This window comes from Eleutherodactylus coqui, chromosome 7 (genome assembly GCF_035609145.1).
Source record: "Eleutherodactylus coqui strain aEleCoq1 chromosome 7, aEleCoq1.hap1, whole genome shotgun sequence".
NCBI classification, from domain to species: Eukaryota; Metazoa; Chordata; class Amphibia; order Anura; family Eleutherodactylidae; genus Eleutherodactylus; species Eleutherodactylus coqui.
In genome coordinates, this window is record NC_089843.1 from 160875812 (window position 1) to 160893015 (window position 17204).

Genomic DNA, 17204 nt, shown 5'->3' on the forward strand with positions numbered 1-17204 from the left:
TGTTGGCTTTTTACCTCTTATTTTACCTGAAAATGTATGAAAAACCTGACAACTAACTATTACCATTCTTATATTATGGCATTATGCTCTATAGCCCCATGCCAGCTTCCAATGCCTCCTGTGTTGTACCACCAACTGGTGATGGCACCACCCAAAGACACTTCCCATATTAGTGCACTAGCTGTTGACAGCTTCACAAATATGAACAGGTGGTTCAGGGACATACATAGAAATTATAGAGCCCCGTAGCAAAAACTTAGAATTCAGTTGAGCCCCCTCTTACTAATAAATATATATATATATATATGTATATCTATCTTAGCCGACCCGAGTATAAGCCGAGTCAATTAGTTTTACCACAAAAAACTGGTAAAACTTATTGACTCGAGTATAAGCCTAGCTATACTCGGGTATATACTAGGTAAAGAGAAAATGCAATACTCACCTCCCAGCCGGCGTCTATGTCCCGGCGCGATGGTCTCCCCGGCGGTGCGGCAAGCTGCTTTAGAATTCTCCCCGCTGTCGTCTCCCTGCTCAGCTTTGAATTCCCCCGTCGTTAGTGCTGTGTAAGTAAGCACTGGGATTGAATCGAGCACCAGCCAATCACAGCCGGCGCTCAATAAACCACTTTCAGCCATTCAGTGATGTCATCCACTGAATGGCTGTGAATGATCGAGCGCCGGCTGTGATTGGCTGGTGCTCGATCCAATCACAGCGCTTACCTACACAGCACTGATGGCAGGGGAATTTAAAGCCGGGCAGGGAAAATTCTCAAGCAGCTTGCAACACTGCCGGGGAGAGCACGCCGGGGACACAGATGCCGGCTGGGAGGTGAGTATTGTAGGTTTTTCGTTGTTTTTTTTACCTCACTCGAGTATAAGCAGCAGTATACCTCTGTATACCTCGAGTATACCTCTAAATAACAGTCACCATATATTATCAGATACCAGTTCTCCACAGTAATAGTGCAGTCACCTCCAGGGATAACAGGTGACGTCTCTTCTGATTGGTGACGTCTGTTTAGTTTTTATTCTTTACCTGAGCCCAGACTGCCATGAAAACTATTTCTAACCTCAACTCATCTCTTCACACTCTCCCTATCCTACCACTAGTTGCTCCTTTAGTTATAGTACCTCTGCAGTGGACCCATTTAGTAATAGTGCCCCCAATTAGTAATGTTTCCCCTTCTTTGGCCCTATCTGGTGAGAGCACCCTCTCCTTAGCCCCATCTAGTGGTAGTGCCATCAATTAGTAACACCACCCCCTCCATGGACCCAAAAAGACACAAAACATCACAATCTGCTTGCCAAAAATTGAAAAGTGGGCATTGTGTACCAGACTTGGGACAGGATCATCAACTTTTAGACAGATTTATTCAGCGAAAAGCCAAGAAAGAGAGACAGACCTATCCCTGTAGTCCAAAATGTAACACATTTAGTAGAAACCGTGCACTTTTTAATTAATTTGTTGCATTTTAGTTGAACAGTTTTTTTGATCCTCTTTCAGACTGGTGCATGAAAGTCCAGTCTTAGTAAATCTTCCCCATGGAGGTAAAGGGATGTGTTTATGCTGTACAGACATGAAGGTGTGGACGCCATTGTGGCAAATGAACTATGACACAATTCTTCCCTTTTCTTCTAGCCCTGGCATATGCATGTATGTCCGCATTCATACCAAAGTACCTGTACAATTTCTTTTTGAAAGACAATTCCCATGTTATTCAAGGTAAGCTGATTACATTACATTGTTAATTGTCAAATGTTTTGTTTGCCGTGTTATTGGCTGACAGGCATCATAATCTCCTTTATCTGAGCATGTGACGGATGCCTTGAGCTATAGGGCATCACCTGGCACAGACAAAGCTGGTATGTCTGCGTATCACATGACCGCTGCCATATTACGTCATATGGATGGCATGCACAAGTAGCAGCACATCTTGAATTTCACTGGCGCCAGAGAGCAAATAAATATTGCATTATTTGATATTAGTGGTATTAAGCGGTTAAAGGGGAATCACATCTAATAAAGAGTGGGAGAAATATATTAGAGGATTCAGAGAGATTTGTCTAAAAACAATATTAAGAAATTGATGGCAGATTGCTAGATTACGTCATCCGTGCTGATCGGCGGGGACTTTACCATTGGGACTCGTATTGGTGGCTGCTCCATGGGGAATTATTATATGGAAGCCATTTAACTGGATTTACCACTAAGAAGAATGAAAGGGGTCTTGATTGGGGAACACACTATAACATTCATATGCCTTAAGAGAGCATATGGAAACCTCAGATAATTACCAGCCTATATAGAAATCTGTACATGTAATAACTATGGTTGAACAGTGCTTGATCCCTCTGATCCCACCTGTCTGATCCTACTGTCTTTTTAGAGTACCTGACCGTTTTTTCCCAGATGATTGCATTTCATGATCCAGAACTGAGTAATCATCTCAATGAAATTGGCTTCATTCCAGATGTGAGTACTATGGCTCTTCCATATGCACTGTCCCATAAATATAGTGTAAATCTCTGTTTATCTGATGTATTTCTGCGCATGATAATACAATATTACTAAGTACTGTATTTCCCCGATAATAAGCCCTACCCAGATTTTCGTTGGGGGGTTTAAATATTAGCCGTCCCTCAAAAATAAGCCCTAGCTAAACTACATGCAAAAAACCCAGCAATACTCGCCTAGCCGGCGACATCTGTGTCCCTCGCGCTGGTCTCTGGCGCTGCGGTAGGCTTCCGTGTCCTCAGCGCTGACTCGGCACTCTCTTTTTGGTAATGGGGCTTTAAATACCCCGGCTCCAGCAAGAGAGTGCTGTGATTGAATCACGAGCGCCACTGGCTCAGCCAATCAGACCTGGAACTCAATCATTCACAGCACTCGCGTTTTGGAGGCGTGGTATTCAAAGCCCCGTCACTAGAAAAAGAGTTCTGAGTCAGCGCTGAGGACACGGAAGCCTGCTGCAGTGCCAGAGACCAGCGCAAGGGACCCAGATGTTGCTGGCTAAGTAAGTATAAGACCCCCCTGAAAATAAGACACTGTGCCTCATTTGGGGCAAAAATTACTGTAAGATAATGCCTTATTTTCCTTTAATTTTTCTTTAATGCCTTATTTTTCCTAAAAGTTAACATAAGCATAGAAAGTGAGCAAGGGGATTGTATGGTTACAGGTGAAGTTACACCATAGACCGCACACTTTTATCACATTTTTCTGAGCAGTGTCTGTTTTTACAGACTTCATTATTGAAGGGAATTATAGAGTTTACCGTCTTTTCCCACATAAATAATGATGGGTGTTTACTGCCCATTCACCTAATGGCAATAGACTTCCTGGCCAGAAATAAGGATTCCTTAAGGAATATTCTTATATGATGTTGCCAAGATTCCTCATCAAGAATGCCGAATAAACATGACGTCCGGATAATGGGGAATAGGATCGGACACAATCTCAGTCAGGAGATTCGTAACTGCTCTCCAAAAATCTTGAATAAATGGACTTTCCCATACCATGTGTGAAAAATCTGCATCAGCCCACACACATCCAAGGGTGGTTTCACATCTGCGCTCGAATTCTGCTATTCTGTGGCCGAACAGCGCCATCTCTGGATGGAGCCGAACAGCGCCGGATCGACCCCATATAAAAGTGATTCAAAAAACCTCCTGAAAAGTGTCCTCCTTTAAATTAGGGATCAGTGTTTTCTACCGTAATGCCGGGAGAACCACATGGGCACTTTTAGCCATTATCAGTTACTGTATAAGGTAGAAATTAGGCAACGAGGGCCCTTCAGACATATATTGGATCGTTAAAGCCAAAGAGTCCACTGTTTGTTTCATCAGATGCAAAGCTTTATTCCAAAATGTTGTAGGCAGACTGCAAGTCAGGTTTCCATGCAGATGATATTTGTGCGAGCAGCACCCCCACCAGCCACACGTTCCTGCTGGGTCTTGTCAGTCATGTGGAATTTTCCTTTGCATATCTGGGAAGTCTACAAGAGATTATTTTGGTCTACCCAATCTTGCTTTGACTTTAACAGTTCCCCTTCGCTTCCATTTTTATATTTATTACAGTGAAGTGTCCAGAGAAAAAATATTTAAATATCTTTTTACTTACATTTTAGTTTGTAAATCAGTTATCAACATCTGCAGTTAGCCACTTGGAGGCGCCGTAGCTCTTCACTGTAGACATTTTAGTCAGTCATGAGTGATTCAAGAGTTTATAACATTCTGCATTGTATAAGGCTGATTTCTATCAAGGCATTAGAAACTAATATAATTCTGTGGTAACTAGTAATCGTTCTGCAGGAATATTGGGCTATGTGGACAAAATCGTTTCTCACAGTTGCTGCAGACTCAGGGCCGTATTTACCTATATAATATGTCCAGTTATACTCGCCAATTATCATCATTATTCACTTGTGAAAAAGCAACTGTAATGGTAATTGGTCAGTATTGACAAAGAAGGTCAATAATTACATTGTTTATCATTGATCATCAATTGCGGGGTGATCGCCCTGACAAGTGCACCACCACTCAACGGAGGCTAACTCTTCTGTAACCTTACAAAAATCTAAGACCAACACCGAATCCAATCTCAACGCATTTCTTCCGTACAGGTAGTTGACGGGATCATCAGAGGATATTCATTCAGGTTATCCTCTGTTGAGTGGGGGTGCTCTTGTCAGAGCGATCGCCCAGCAATTAGGCTGGGTTACCGTAGATCTTGTATAGGATCAGTGTGCTGCCAAAACATCACCTTCAATATAGACCAGCTGTTCCTGGGATGCTATCTTATGTGTAGTACCATCAACATCAGGGTTTGAGTCAACAAACCATGACAACTGAAGTAATACCTGCTGTATAACCCTTTACCCTAAGATGGCATGTCTCTATTTTTTTATCATTTCGTGAGTATAATTGCTTTAAAGTATCTTTGGATAAAGGTTTATATTTTTAAAGGGGTACCTTTTAGCAGTGACAGTTGTCTGGCTGTCAGTCCCTGCCATTGTTGCAGGGATATTGTCACTTGATGTTTTGCTGCACTCCAGGGTTACACGTCTTATTCCCATACAGGGAAGCTCCGATCATGGAAGGGATGGTGTCTCTAATAAAGTGGCACTTGGTCTGTCTATCACAAGTAATACCATACCATGCGGTAATAGTGGCCTGAGAGCAATAATCTCATGTAAAATTGAATGCGCACTTTTAAACCAGATTATTTTCCCCAAACCATGTTCAGAGAGAGAGTCTTGGTGTGTTGGAGCCGTACATTGCACTCTGCCTCCACTGATTGCTGTGAAATGGCTATAATTTCGTCAAGGCCATAATTTCTCTTAATCTTTCTTTTCTAGATACTAAGCAGCTATAATTCTGGCTTGAAGTGCCGCTGAGTGCAATCAGTGGTTCTGATGCAATCAGATGTCACGGTTATTTTGTAGACTGATCCTTAATCATTAGGCAGAAGTGTTCTTGATTTTACTCTTTTCTGGAATGACTCGGCTTGGCCAGTTTTTTTCTATCATTGTGGTTGCACTGAACTTTTGTTCAATTCTGTTTTCTATTATCTTGTTATAGCAAATTATGCTCTGAAAGCCGAGACTATTGGTAAACAGATGCCATGAAAGGTCGTGCTCGTCATTTACATAACGCCCATCTCTGTGTTCCACTCATTTCATATTCACGTTGGTTCAGGAAGCTGATCTGGGTGTTTTTGCCAGGGTCTTCAGGCTGGACAGATGGTCACTTTTGAGTCTAATTTCCTGGGTAACAAAATAACCATTCTTCAAGGTAAAACAAATCTTAACCCTATAAAGCCAACACTGCATTTTGGTCCTTTGTGAGAACCCTTTCAGAGCATGCGTGAAACGTCTTGGAGGTTGAATGTTAAGTTCTGGTGTGAACATGTGAAGTTCACCTTGTGACAGTGCAGCCACTGTAGTGGCAAGTTTGGCCACTATAGGGTAAAAGTATTGGGAAAAGTATTAGTAGAAAAGGGTTTTCTGATGTGGAGCAGCCTTATTATGCTCCATCTGAGAGGCCTTGGTACAAAAACATGGCCGGTTTTCAGAGGTGCCCTTCTGAGCTCCCAGGCTCCCACTCTGTACTGGAAGAGAGAGGCCACACATGACAAGGGAGGAGACGCCCTTTGGGCTGAGAGAGGATTTGATGTTTATGGTTCTACTTATTTGACATTTTTGAGTTACTAGGCCTGCTAGTAAGGGCAATATTAATTATATAGTGAGAGGCCAGATGGCCAGGAGTTGTTTTTTGTTCTTCTGCAATGTAAACGTGTGAAGTGCTCTGAATTTGCTGTGATGTCAAGTGCTGTGAAGACATGATGAGTTTCTTAGTGTGACACCACCTGTCTTGTGTGAAAAGATGGCAGTCCTATTCCCCCCCTCTCCCCGCCGCAACTCACCTGCCTCCCGTGCCGGCCCCCGAATCTTTAGAGACGAGCGGGGAGATACTCGGCTAAGGCACTACTCGCTCATCTCTAGTGTTCAGATGTTTTTATGAAAGACCCTACAGACAAAAGTGGACAGTCTCCTCAAGAGTCAATGAGAAATAAATGAAAAAGTCCTAAATGTAATATATTTTTTTATTTGCTCGATTATAAATGGACGGATGCATTGCACTTTATGATGGACAGCTTGTGTGCATATATACAATAGCATGCAGTTCTCATCACAAACTATGGCTGACACCTCCAAGGGTCGGCATCTTATGTAGCGTGGTTGAGGACACGTGACATGCTAATAAGACACGAGCCTTTCTTCTAATTGGGGTGTCCTAATACTTTTGGTAGGATAGTGTAAACAACTTCTTTTATGGAAATGTTAATTTCTTAATACCTTTTGAGATAAATTCATTGATTATTACTTGAAATGTGACAGTTTCTCGCTAATTGTTTGTGGAAGAGTAATTGTCTCTAATAATACAAAAAGCTATAATCAGCATGCATTACATCTCAAGGCATAGAATTAATAAGGATAGAAGCTGCCATGGTAAATGCAGGGTGCGCTGGTACAGTTCTGTATCTTGGATACACTTGACTTTTTCAGAATAGTATGGGGAACATGCTGTATGATTCTCACTACAATACTTAGTCCATCAAATGCAGCGAGGAAGAAAAAGGCTTTCTGGCGCTCCCACTTGAAGGCATAATGTGGTGTATTGCTGCAGAGTACTTGACATGAAGATTAGGAGCAAGTGCACCCGTAGCAGCCAAAAACTTGGCTTTTTATTGAAATTGCGTTCACTTATGCACTTATAGTGTCTCTTATATGCATTTCCCTTTTTTTTTTTTTTGTCATTTTGCAACTGTCAATACAACCATTCAAAAACAACTTATCATCTCCACTAATATACATATAAAGAAGAGATCTCCGATGTTGGACACGGGATTGGAAAGGGTTAAGGGTCACTTGACCTCTCACTTTCAATGTTTGTTCTTGCATTTCTTGGCTGTGTTTTGCTTTTTTCATTAGGGTCCAGTGTTGGGGGGGGGGGGGATCAAACTGGTCTTAAATGGTTTATCTGTTCAGGATAATCTCTATTATGACATATGGAGGTCATTGAGAAGGTTATCCTGGCATGTAAAGGCTTTATCTGAACGGCTGCCATGTACTACATTTACCCTGCAGCAGAAAGGGAAATGCCCAAACCAAATAAGATCAACTGATCACTGCAACAGCTTCCGTATTAACCCTTTCAAATCCAATTTGTATCCTGGTTTTCCAGTACTGCATGAGGTGACACGTTGGATAGCAGCAGAGAGGCTGGCAATATACAGTAAGAGAACCCCCCACGGACGTCTTCCAACATCGGAGCTGTACAGCCTTAAATCATAATGTCTTCAGACGTCAGATAGTGGAATGGAAAGGGTTAAGGGGTTGGCCTAAGTCCAGCATTTAACCCCTTAATGACAAAGCCTGTTTGCGCCTTAGTGACGGAGCCAGATTTTGGAAATCTGACATGCGTCGTTCAATGTAGCATAACTCCGTAAAGGCTTTACATATCCAAGTGATTCTGTCATTGTTTTTTCGCCACATGTTGTACTTCATTTAGATTGTAAAAAGAGACCGATATAATTTGTGTATATTTATTAAAAGTACCAATATTGGAAAAATTTTGAAAAAATTGTCATTTTTTCAAATTTTCAACTGTAATATCTCAAATATGTCCAAACATACTGTACAAATTTTTGATAAGATATATATTTCCATCTGTTTACTTTATTCTGAATGCACACTTGAAAAACTTTTGTGTTTTTTTTAACCATTTATAGGACGTACAAATTTAACATTACTTTTCAGCATTTTGAGGAACACTTTGTTTTCCTGCACCAAGCCAAGTTTGCAAAGGCTCATGAGTGTCAGAATAATAGATACCCCCCCAAATGACCCCATTTTAAAAACTACACCCCTTAGTGTATTCACTGATGGGGTTCATAAGTATTTTTTTTTTTCCAACATATTTTATTGCTTTTTGTTGCATGTATAACATAACTTAACAAGTATTATTAATAGTGTGAAATTCACATCTCAAACTGATTATTGCAACTATTAAAGAGAACATTATGAAGAACAATATTATTTTGTATAAATTCTCTTCTGTTACTGGACAGACATGGAAAGGTGGGGGGGGGGTAAGATATTAGGGGGAGAGCGTGGTGAGGGGGGGGGAATCCAGGTTGAAACCCTTTGGTTTTTATTCACAATTGCCGTCCCGCAGCCACCTAGCGAATACGGGAGAGTCACGTGTGTCTATCCAGGCTGCCCAGGTGCGGTAGAAATTCTCTCGTCCGGATTCGTCGTCCTGTGATCTCAGTCTCTCTAATCTTTCTATTTCATCCATTGCCCCTACCCACGCGCCTCTGGGGATTTCCATGTCCTGCTTCCAGAATCTGAGTATTACCTGCCTCGTGGCCATGATAAAGAATTTCAGCAGGCCTTTCTTGAGCGAGTGGGTTCCTGATGAAGGAATGGATAGAAGTGCCACCTCTGGTGTCAGGGTCAATGGTTCCCTGCACACCTTCCCGTATAATTTTTCCATGTCTCGCCAGATGGGTTTGATCATGGGGCACTCCCACCATATATGTAGCATCAAGCCCACTTCCCCCAGGCATCGCCAGCAGGTATTTGAGGCTGATGGGAAGAGGGAGCGAAGCCTCTCTGGTGTCATGTACCATCTTGATAGTATTTTAAAGTTCAGTTCCTGTAACCTACTGGCCACCGACATCTTATGGGTATGATGGAATGCTTTGCTCCAGAGCTCCCCGGGGAAGGACCTGCCCAGGACCTCCTCCCACGCAGTGATCCACCTGGGGGTATGACCATCAAGTTTCTCCTCTAGTAGCTGACTGTACAGTATTGACACGGTATGCCTCGGCGCCTCTTCCCCACTGCATAATTTCTCAAACGGGGTAAGATTTAGGTTCCACCCCTGTTCCGGTCTCACCCTACCCAGGTAACTACGAATCTGTAGGTATTGCATCCATGAGCCCGGGGGAGTTCCCCCCGCTCCCTGCATGTTCGCCAGGTCGCGCACGCCCTGAGAGTCTATCACCTCCCCTACTTTAGCTTCCGTTCCGAGGGGTAGGAATCCCAGACTGCGAATGCCCAGTGTTGCAGGGATCTGAGGGTTTCCGGTTAAAGGGGTGAGGGGACCCGGGACTGTTGTCCGGCAGCCCCCTTTCCATGCCCCCAGGAGGGTGGTCATCAGGCTTGAAGCCTCTGCTTTCTCCCAATTGACCCCTTTCGGGACCCAAAATGCTCCTTTTGGTGAAAAGGTGTTACTCTCATTTTCGATTTGTACCCATAGTTTGTCTGATTCATGGTGGTGTAGGTCTAGTATTAGGGTTCCTATAGTGGCTTTATGGTAAAGGTTAAAGTCGGGTAGGCCCGCCCCTCCCTTAGATTTTGGCTTGGACAGACTTTTGTAACTGAGTCTTTTAGAACCTCCCTTCCATATGAACCGGAGTATCAAACTTCTCAATCTGTCGAAGAAGATTCTCGAGGGGTTACATGGTGCTGATTGGAAGATATATAATATCCTAGGGAGGATATCCATTTTAACTGCGCTCATTCTGCCAAACCATGACAGCGAGCCTCTTGCCCAACTTTCCATGTCCTTTTTCAGGGTCAGTAGTAACGGCTTGTAATTCAGTTCGAACAGCTGAATTGGGTCAGCTGGGATGTGAATTCCCAGATATTTAAGTGAGTCGTTTCTCCATAGAAATGGGAAGGCTGCAGCCATATTACTGGCCACCTGTTGTGGGATAGTGATGTTTAGGACTACAGATTTCTGGGTATTTACTTTATAATTGCTAAGCTTGCCAAAAGTGGCGAACTCTTGTATGATATTGGGGAAGCTTACGTGTGGTTCGGTGGCGTACAGCAGGAGGTCGTCCGCGTATAGAGATAGCTTTCGATCCTCCCTACCAGTCTGTATTCCGCGTATTGAGGGGTTGTTCCTAACTGCGTTAGCTAATGCTTCCATAACTAAGATGTATAATGTGGGGGATAAGGGACACCCCTGTCGTGTGCCATTCCCAACCTCAAACGGGGTTGACAACTTGCCATTGACCCTGACCTGTGCCGAGGGGCGATGATAGAGGGCCATTATCCGAGCTAGAGCTCTTGGTCCGAGTCCCACCTTGCGGAGAGTTGCTTCTAGGAATTTCCAACTGATTCTGTCGAACGCTTTTTCAGCGTCGACAGATAACAGGCATAATGGGATTCTTTTCTTTCTTGCCCGGTCGATCAAGGCCAAGGTCTTTATGGAGTTGTCTCTCGCTTCTCTCCCCAGAACGAAGCCCACCTGATCTCCATGGATAATTCGGGGGATTGCAGGGTTTAACCTATTTGCTATCATTTTTGAGAATATTTTTAAGTCACAATTGATGAGAGAAATTGGACGATAACTGCCACACGACAGGGGGTCCTTCCCGGGTTTGGGTATCAGAACGATATGGGCCTGAAGGGCTTGAGGTGGGAAGGGGCAGCCCCCTGAAACCTCGTTGAAGGCTTTAAGTAACATATCTGAGATCAGGTCTCCACAAGTCTTATAAAATCTCGGGGAGAACCCGTCCGGGCCTGGGCTTCTCCCTGGTTTAGTTTCTGAGAGCACCTGTTTGAGTTCCTCTGGCTCAAAGTCCTTTTCTAGACCCTCGGATTCCTCTGGTAAGAGGGGTCCTGGGGCATGAGAATCCAGATATTCTGATATCCTTTGTGCGTTTTGGGTCCCTGCTCCCTCCTCAGTCCCGCGTATGTTATATAGTTTGGAGTAAAATGATCTAAATTCCCCTAGTATTTCTTGTGGAGCATGGACCCTCCCCCCTTTCGCTGAGTTAATGGAGTGTATGTGTGGATGTGACTTTCTTGGATGTAGAGCTTTGGCAAGCCAGCTACCGCACTTGTCCCCGTATTCATAATACCCGGCTTTCAGTTTGTCTCTATTGCCTACTGCTCTTTGGTCTAATATGTCTAGGATTTTGTGCCGGAGATCCGATATCTCTGTTTGTAGAGTGGCCGATGACGCTGTTTTGTTAGAGATTTCCTTTATGTTAAGATCCCGTATTAATTGGGTGAGGCGTGCGGTGTGGTCTCTTTTGATCCTTGCGCTATGTGAGATGAAGACACCTCTCAACACGCACTTTAGGGTTTCCCACTTTATTGGGGCGCTAGTGGGATCTGATTCGTGGTCCTTCTTAAAATTTTCTATAGTTTTCCTGATGTCCTGTGCACATGCGGTGTCTTTGAGCAGGCTGTCGTTGAGCCGCCAGGTACGTGTCGTCCCCCCCGTGTCCCCCGAGCCCAATGATGCAAATACCGGGGAGTGGTCAGACCAAAGGAATATGTCTAGGGAACACTTGGGGGCTCCGTCAAGCAGACCGTGTGAGATAAATATGTAGTCAATTCTACTGTAGGAATTATGTGCCATCGAGTGAAAGCTGTAGTCACGCTTACCCGGGTGGAGGATGCGCCAGAGGTCAACCAGGTCCATACTCACTAGTATCCTCTGTACCTTACGGATAGCCGCTTTGGATAATGTTGAGCGTCCCGAGGAGGCGTCCAGTCGGGGTTCCATACACATGTTGAAATCACCGCCTAGCACGATCGGTGATCCTTCTGCGAATTCTGCAAGCTCCCGGAGAGCTCTAGAAGCAAACCCCACCTGTCCCTGGTTAGGAAAATACAAATTGGCAATTGTAAAAATTTTGTTGGCGATGAGTATTTTCAGTAATATGTACCTCCCTTCTTCATCAGACTTTTGGGCCAATACCTCTGGGGCTATTGATTTGTGAAATGCTATCGAGGCCCCACAGGTTTTGTTTTCGGGATGAGTAGAGTGAAACCACTTGGGGTAATATTTGTTCCTGTTGCAGTCCGGCATGTCGGTGCGTGGGAAATGTGTCTCTTGGAGCATCGCTATCATCACCCCTTTCCTGTGGAGCCTGTACAGCACTTGGTTACGCTTACTGGGACAATTGAGGCCCTTTACATTAAAAGAGCATATCGTCAGGTTGGCCATTGGGATCTGTTGGGGGTATCCGTAGTTTGTGGTGGGCATCTTGGCACCTTATCGTTCCTGCGGGTATAACCTGGAACGGGAGGAGGTGTGGGGAACTCGAGAGGGTAGAGAGGGGGGGGGGAAGAGGGGGGAAACATAAGTCCACATATGAACAATGACAAGAAAACAACAGGTAATTTTGCGTTCAATTGTGGAAAGCATTCTACAAATATAGACGGCAAACGTCTATGCAGCAGTGTGATGCTGCGGTCCCTAGTGGGGGGGTGGCTGGGTAGGTCGAGTCCGAGAGCCACGCCTCCCCACTCCACGTCTATTATTGAAAGTTGTGATGGGCATCCAGACCCGTTTGCGGTTAGTCTAAGAGGGACAAATAGGTGGGGCACACTAGAGAGGGTAGATACGTGGTTATATGAGTGTTAGTGTGAAGGAAAGGAGGACAGGAGTAGGGGCTTCTTGTCTTAGAGGGAGGCGGAGAGGACCCTCTGACTGTGGTGTTTAAAAGGCATACTGTTAGTTGGAAATACTGTTAGTTAGAAATGGAACAGGTAGGAAACTATAGAGGGATTTGACATATAAAAGAAGGGCCTGGTTGCCCGGGGTCCTGGGTCAAGATTCCCGGGAGACTGCGCGTCCATCTTGAGGTTCGGTTGGTCAGTCCTCCTTTGTCGGGTTAGATGGTTCCTTTAGCAGTCCCCTTATGTTGTCACAGGCTGGATATTCTGCATCGATTGTCGGGAACCCTGCTGGGGGCAATGTCTCTACTTTGTGAGTTCTTTAGGTCCTTCCCTCCGGGGGTGATGTTCGAGGTTCAGCAAAGTCTCTTGCGTATGTCCGGTTGTATCAAACTCATTTGTGGTGTTCTCTTGGTGGACGAGTTCTGTCCTCTTTGTGTGGCTGTTTGCGCCCGCGGTTGACCACCTGCCATTGGCCCCTAGGGGGGGAGGGCGTCGGGGCGCTTGTTTTCTGCCACTCCGGTAGCGACACCATCGGGAGTTTCAATGCTGAGAGGAACTTGGGTAGATCTCCCAATGATCTAAATGTGGCTGTCTCGCTCCCCGTACCCGCTATCAATTGGAAGGGGTACCCCCATCTATACGGGATTTCTTTTTCTTTTAGTGTTGACAATAGAGGCTTCAGTGCTCGCCGTTGTTGAAGTGTTCTTTTGGAGAGGTCCGGCAGTATCAGGAGGTTTCTTTCTCGGAACTTTATCGGGCCCTTGGATCTGATCTGGCGTAGGATCTCTTCTTTTTCCTTATAGAAATGAATCCGGCACACCACATCTCTCGGTCTTTCGGGGTCTATTGATCTCGGGCCTAGCGCTCTATGTATCCTATCTATTTCGATTGGGTCGTTCGGGGTCCTGCTCAGGAGTTCACCGAAGCTTTTTTGTGCCCATGCCTCCAAGTGTTTGTTCTCGACTTCTTCTCCTAATCCCCTTATCCTCAAGTTGTTACGCCTGTGGCTATTCTCTATGTCATCTAGCTGAGTTGTGAGCTCCGCAATTTGACTCGCGTGCTTGCTTAGGATGTCGTGATGCTCATCTATGCGCTGGAATACTTGTTCTTGAGTCTCCTCCGTTTCCATCAGTCGTTGTCCCATCTGGTGGATTTCTTTTTGTAAGGCTTCTAGGGCAGATTTTTGTGACGAGGCGAATTGAGCAAACAGGTTGTCCAAGTCGCCCTTGGTTGGGATAGCTCTCAGGTGCTCCTTCCAATTCCAGTCATCTAAGTCCGACTCAGTTGATCTTGTCTGATTACTGGTTCTGCTCTGGGACCGATGCGCGTCGCTGTTCGTGGGGCGATTTTCTGTTCGCGGTATATCCTGTTGTGGGGAGTTGCCGGGCCTAGCCATATGTTGCCCTGCGTTTGGAGCGTTGTCTCCTAGTTTGGGTGCGCGCGGCAGCTCTCCATTTCTCCCCTCTTTTCTCTTGGGTATTGCCCCTTCATGTGCTCTTTGTGGGGGGGCCCACCAATCGGGGTCTCCAATGTCTTTAGGGTGTTCTGCCCCTCTATTTCCCTGGGGTCTAGGTGGAGGTCCAGGGGAGGCTGCCCACTCCTCTTCACTTTCTTGTAGGGGGTCTTGGGGTTGATGTGCCTGATTTATGCCCTCCTTATGACCCCTTTTGGGTACCTCAGGGTCCCTGGTGGGTGTGGGGGGCGGCTGGTTCATATTGCGGGTTATAGGGCTCCCGCGCTTCTCCCCCCCTGTACCTGTATCCTTTGCAGGTGTCCCCCGTGCTTCGGCGCCTCTCCCCGCTGCCCCCCCTACTGCGGCGTCCCGGTCTTCCTCCACTTCCGGTTTCGCGGCCGGAGAAGATGGCGGCCGGACCCGCACTTCCGGTGGGGCTTCCCGGCGCAGATGCTCCGTTGTCTCCGTCCCCGCGGCTATCACTGGCGGTGAGTACCTCATGCTCTGTGGGGAGACGGAGGCAGCTGTCAGTCCCCCGCCGGTGCTGTCTGAGGGCTCGGAGTGTCGGCGCGGTCCCGCACTTTCTCCCGGCGTCCTCTCGTCTGGTCGAGCTGGAGGTGGTGGCAGGCTGGTGTGCGGTGATCCGTCGGGAGACTTGCTGGGTGAGTAGTCGCTCTGGTCCGGGTCCCCTCTGTCCTCCGGCAGGCGTCCTCTCCCTTCTCCTGGCTGCTCCGCCGGGGGCCGCTTCCGGCTCTTCTCCTGCAGCTTGCGGCGGTCACCGGCGGCTGTGATGAAGCGGTCCAGCGGGCCTAAATCCTCCTCTTCTCTTCTGGGAACGCTAGTCCCCCTCTTCTTCTTGCCCATTTCTGCCTTCTGGGCTGTTGGTTTTCGGGTCTGGATGCTTTTTTAGGTGTTTTAGGCGTGGGGAAGACGGAGCTCCAGCAGAATGCGACTCAGCTCCTCATGGTCCAGGCCACGCCCCCCCGGGTCATGAGTATTTTGACCCTACCAATTTTTTCGGGAATTAATTCAATTTAGAGGAGAAAAAAATAAAATTTTATAGTTTTGCAAATATGTCATTTTAAAGACATATTTTTTTCCTATATTGCCCATGAAAATGAGGATTTACACCCCAAAATGGATACCCCCATTTCTCCCGTGTTCAGAACCATACCCCTTGTGGCCCTAATCTACTTAAAGGACACATGGCTAGGCCTATAATGGAAGGAGCACCCGTTGGATTTCAGGGTACAACGGAATAAATTCCAGGCCCCATTGCCCACTTATAGAGCCATTGAGCGTCTAAAACGATAAAGAACCCCCTCAAATGACCCCATTTTAAAGACCTCTTAACGAATTCATCTAGGGGCGTACTGCGTATTTTGACCCCACAGTTTTTGAATAAATCTAAGCAAAGCAGAAGGAAAAAATTACGTTTTTCATTTTTTTGGCAATTTTGTCAATTTAAAAACTGTTTTTTTTTGTACAGTTTACATAGGAATGAAGACCTTCGCCCCAACATGGATACCCCCATTTGTCCCGTGTTCAAAAACATACCCATTGTGGCCCTAATCTACTTATAGGACACATGGTTAGGCCTGTAATGCAGGGAACACCCGTTGGATTTCAGGGCAGAACTGAATAAATCCCAGGCCCCATTGTTCATTTGTACGGAATAAAAATTGACTCCCTAAAAATCCCCCGCCCCTCCCCCACCGCGCCCTTTTCGGCGTTCTCCAAATCTTAGATAAAAGTAATAATGTGAACTGTGTGGTATTTCCGAAGAAGGGGTAATTACGGAGGCTGGTTGGGATGGGTACATGGGGCAATAAAACCGGGTATACCCCCATCTCTCATGCTTTTTGGGGGTCATTTTTTGACCTCAGTGGTGGGTATGGGGTGTAAAAAGTGGCGCTCTGTGAGTCTCCGTAAGCTTGATGAGGTGCGGCGGTCTCGCACAGAAGACTCTCAACAAGCTGCTCCTGGAACTGCATGAAGGCGAGCGTTCCCGGGGCTTCTTGTAAATTGTGTATTACAGGTAGCGGTCTGAATAACGCCGGGCTCACACGCCCGGCCGTGTCCCTGCGTACGGCCGCTTCTTGTACTGCGCATAACTGCCTACTCACACGGGCGGTCATTCGCAGTACTTTTTTTAAATTTGTATTTCCCGCACAGTCGCTTAGCGATGACCCGGGTACCCGCAGCCCGTATACTTTGTAGTTGCGTATGGGCTGCGGGTATATCCGCGACCATGGAGCACAATGGGCTCTATGCTGCGGATATCTGCGGTAAAATAGAACCTGCTGCGTTCTCTTTTCTGCGAGTGGATTACGCAATTCCGACCTGCTAATGTGAGCGAAATTGTGTAATCCAATGCGATTGATCTGCGTATTACCGCGGATCAGACGCATGCGGAATCTGTAATTCCTATCCGGTCATGTGAGACCGGCCTAAGGTAGATCGCTACCTTTTTATCACGTGACCGGGGACCGCTCAACGAGGCCACCCGTCACTGCTCCAGGCTCTCGGCGACCGTTGGTCGCTGGGAGTAAGGAGATTTCAAGTTTCCTGGGCTCCCCGACTCCTGCGCATGTGTTCGCTGTTTTGCCGGCGGTCGCATGTGCAGAATCCGGGTAAGTTCACGGAGGAAGATCGCGTCGGGGTGCAAATACGGAGGCCTCCGGTAAAAAGTTTCATCTCCTCTCACCGATCGCATCGGTGAGGGGAGATGAAGCTTCACCTTTTTTTTACTTTTAC

The 17204-nt window shown here is 46.1% G+C and overlaps 1 protein-coding gene across 1 annotated transcript in view; it reads left to right on the forward strand.

Moving 5' to 3' along the window:
- The window catches only part of TBCK (TBC1 domain containing kinase), a 233466-nt gene that overhangs the window by 86450 nt on the left and 129812 nt on the right, over positions 1 to 17204 (forward strand). The window contains exons 19-20 of the mRNA XM_066573900.1: positions 1642 to 1725; positions 2390 to 2475. Coding sequence (XP_066429997.1) covers positions 1642 to 1725; positions 2390 to 2475 — 170 coding nt within the window. The remainder of the gene's footprint in view (positions 1 to 1641; positions 1726 to 2389; positions 2476 to 17204) is intronic.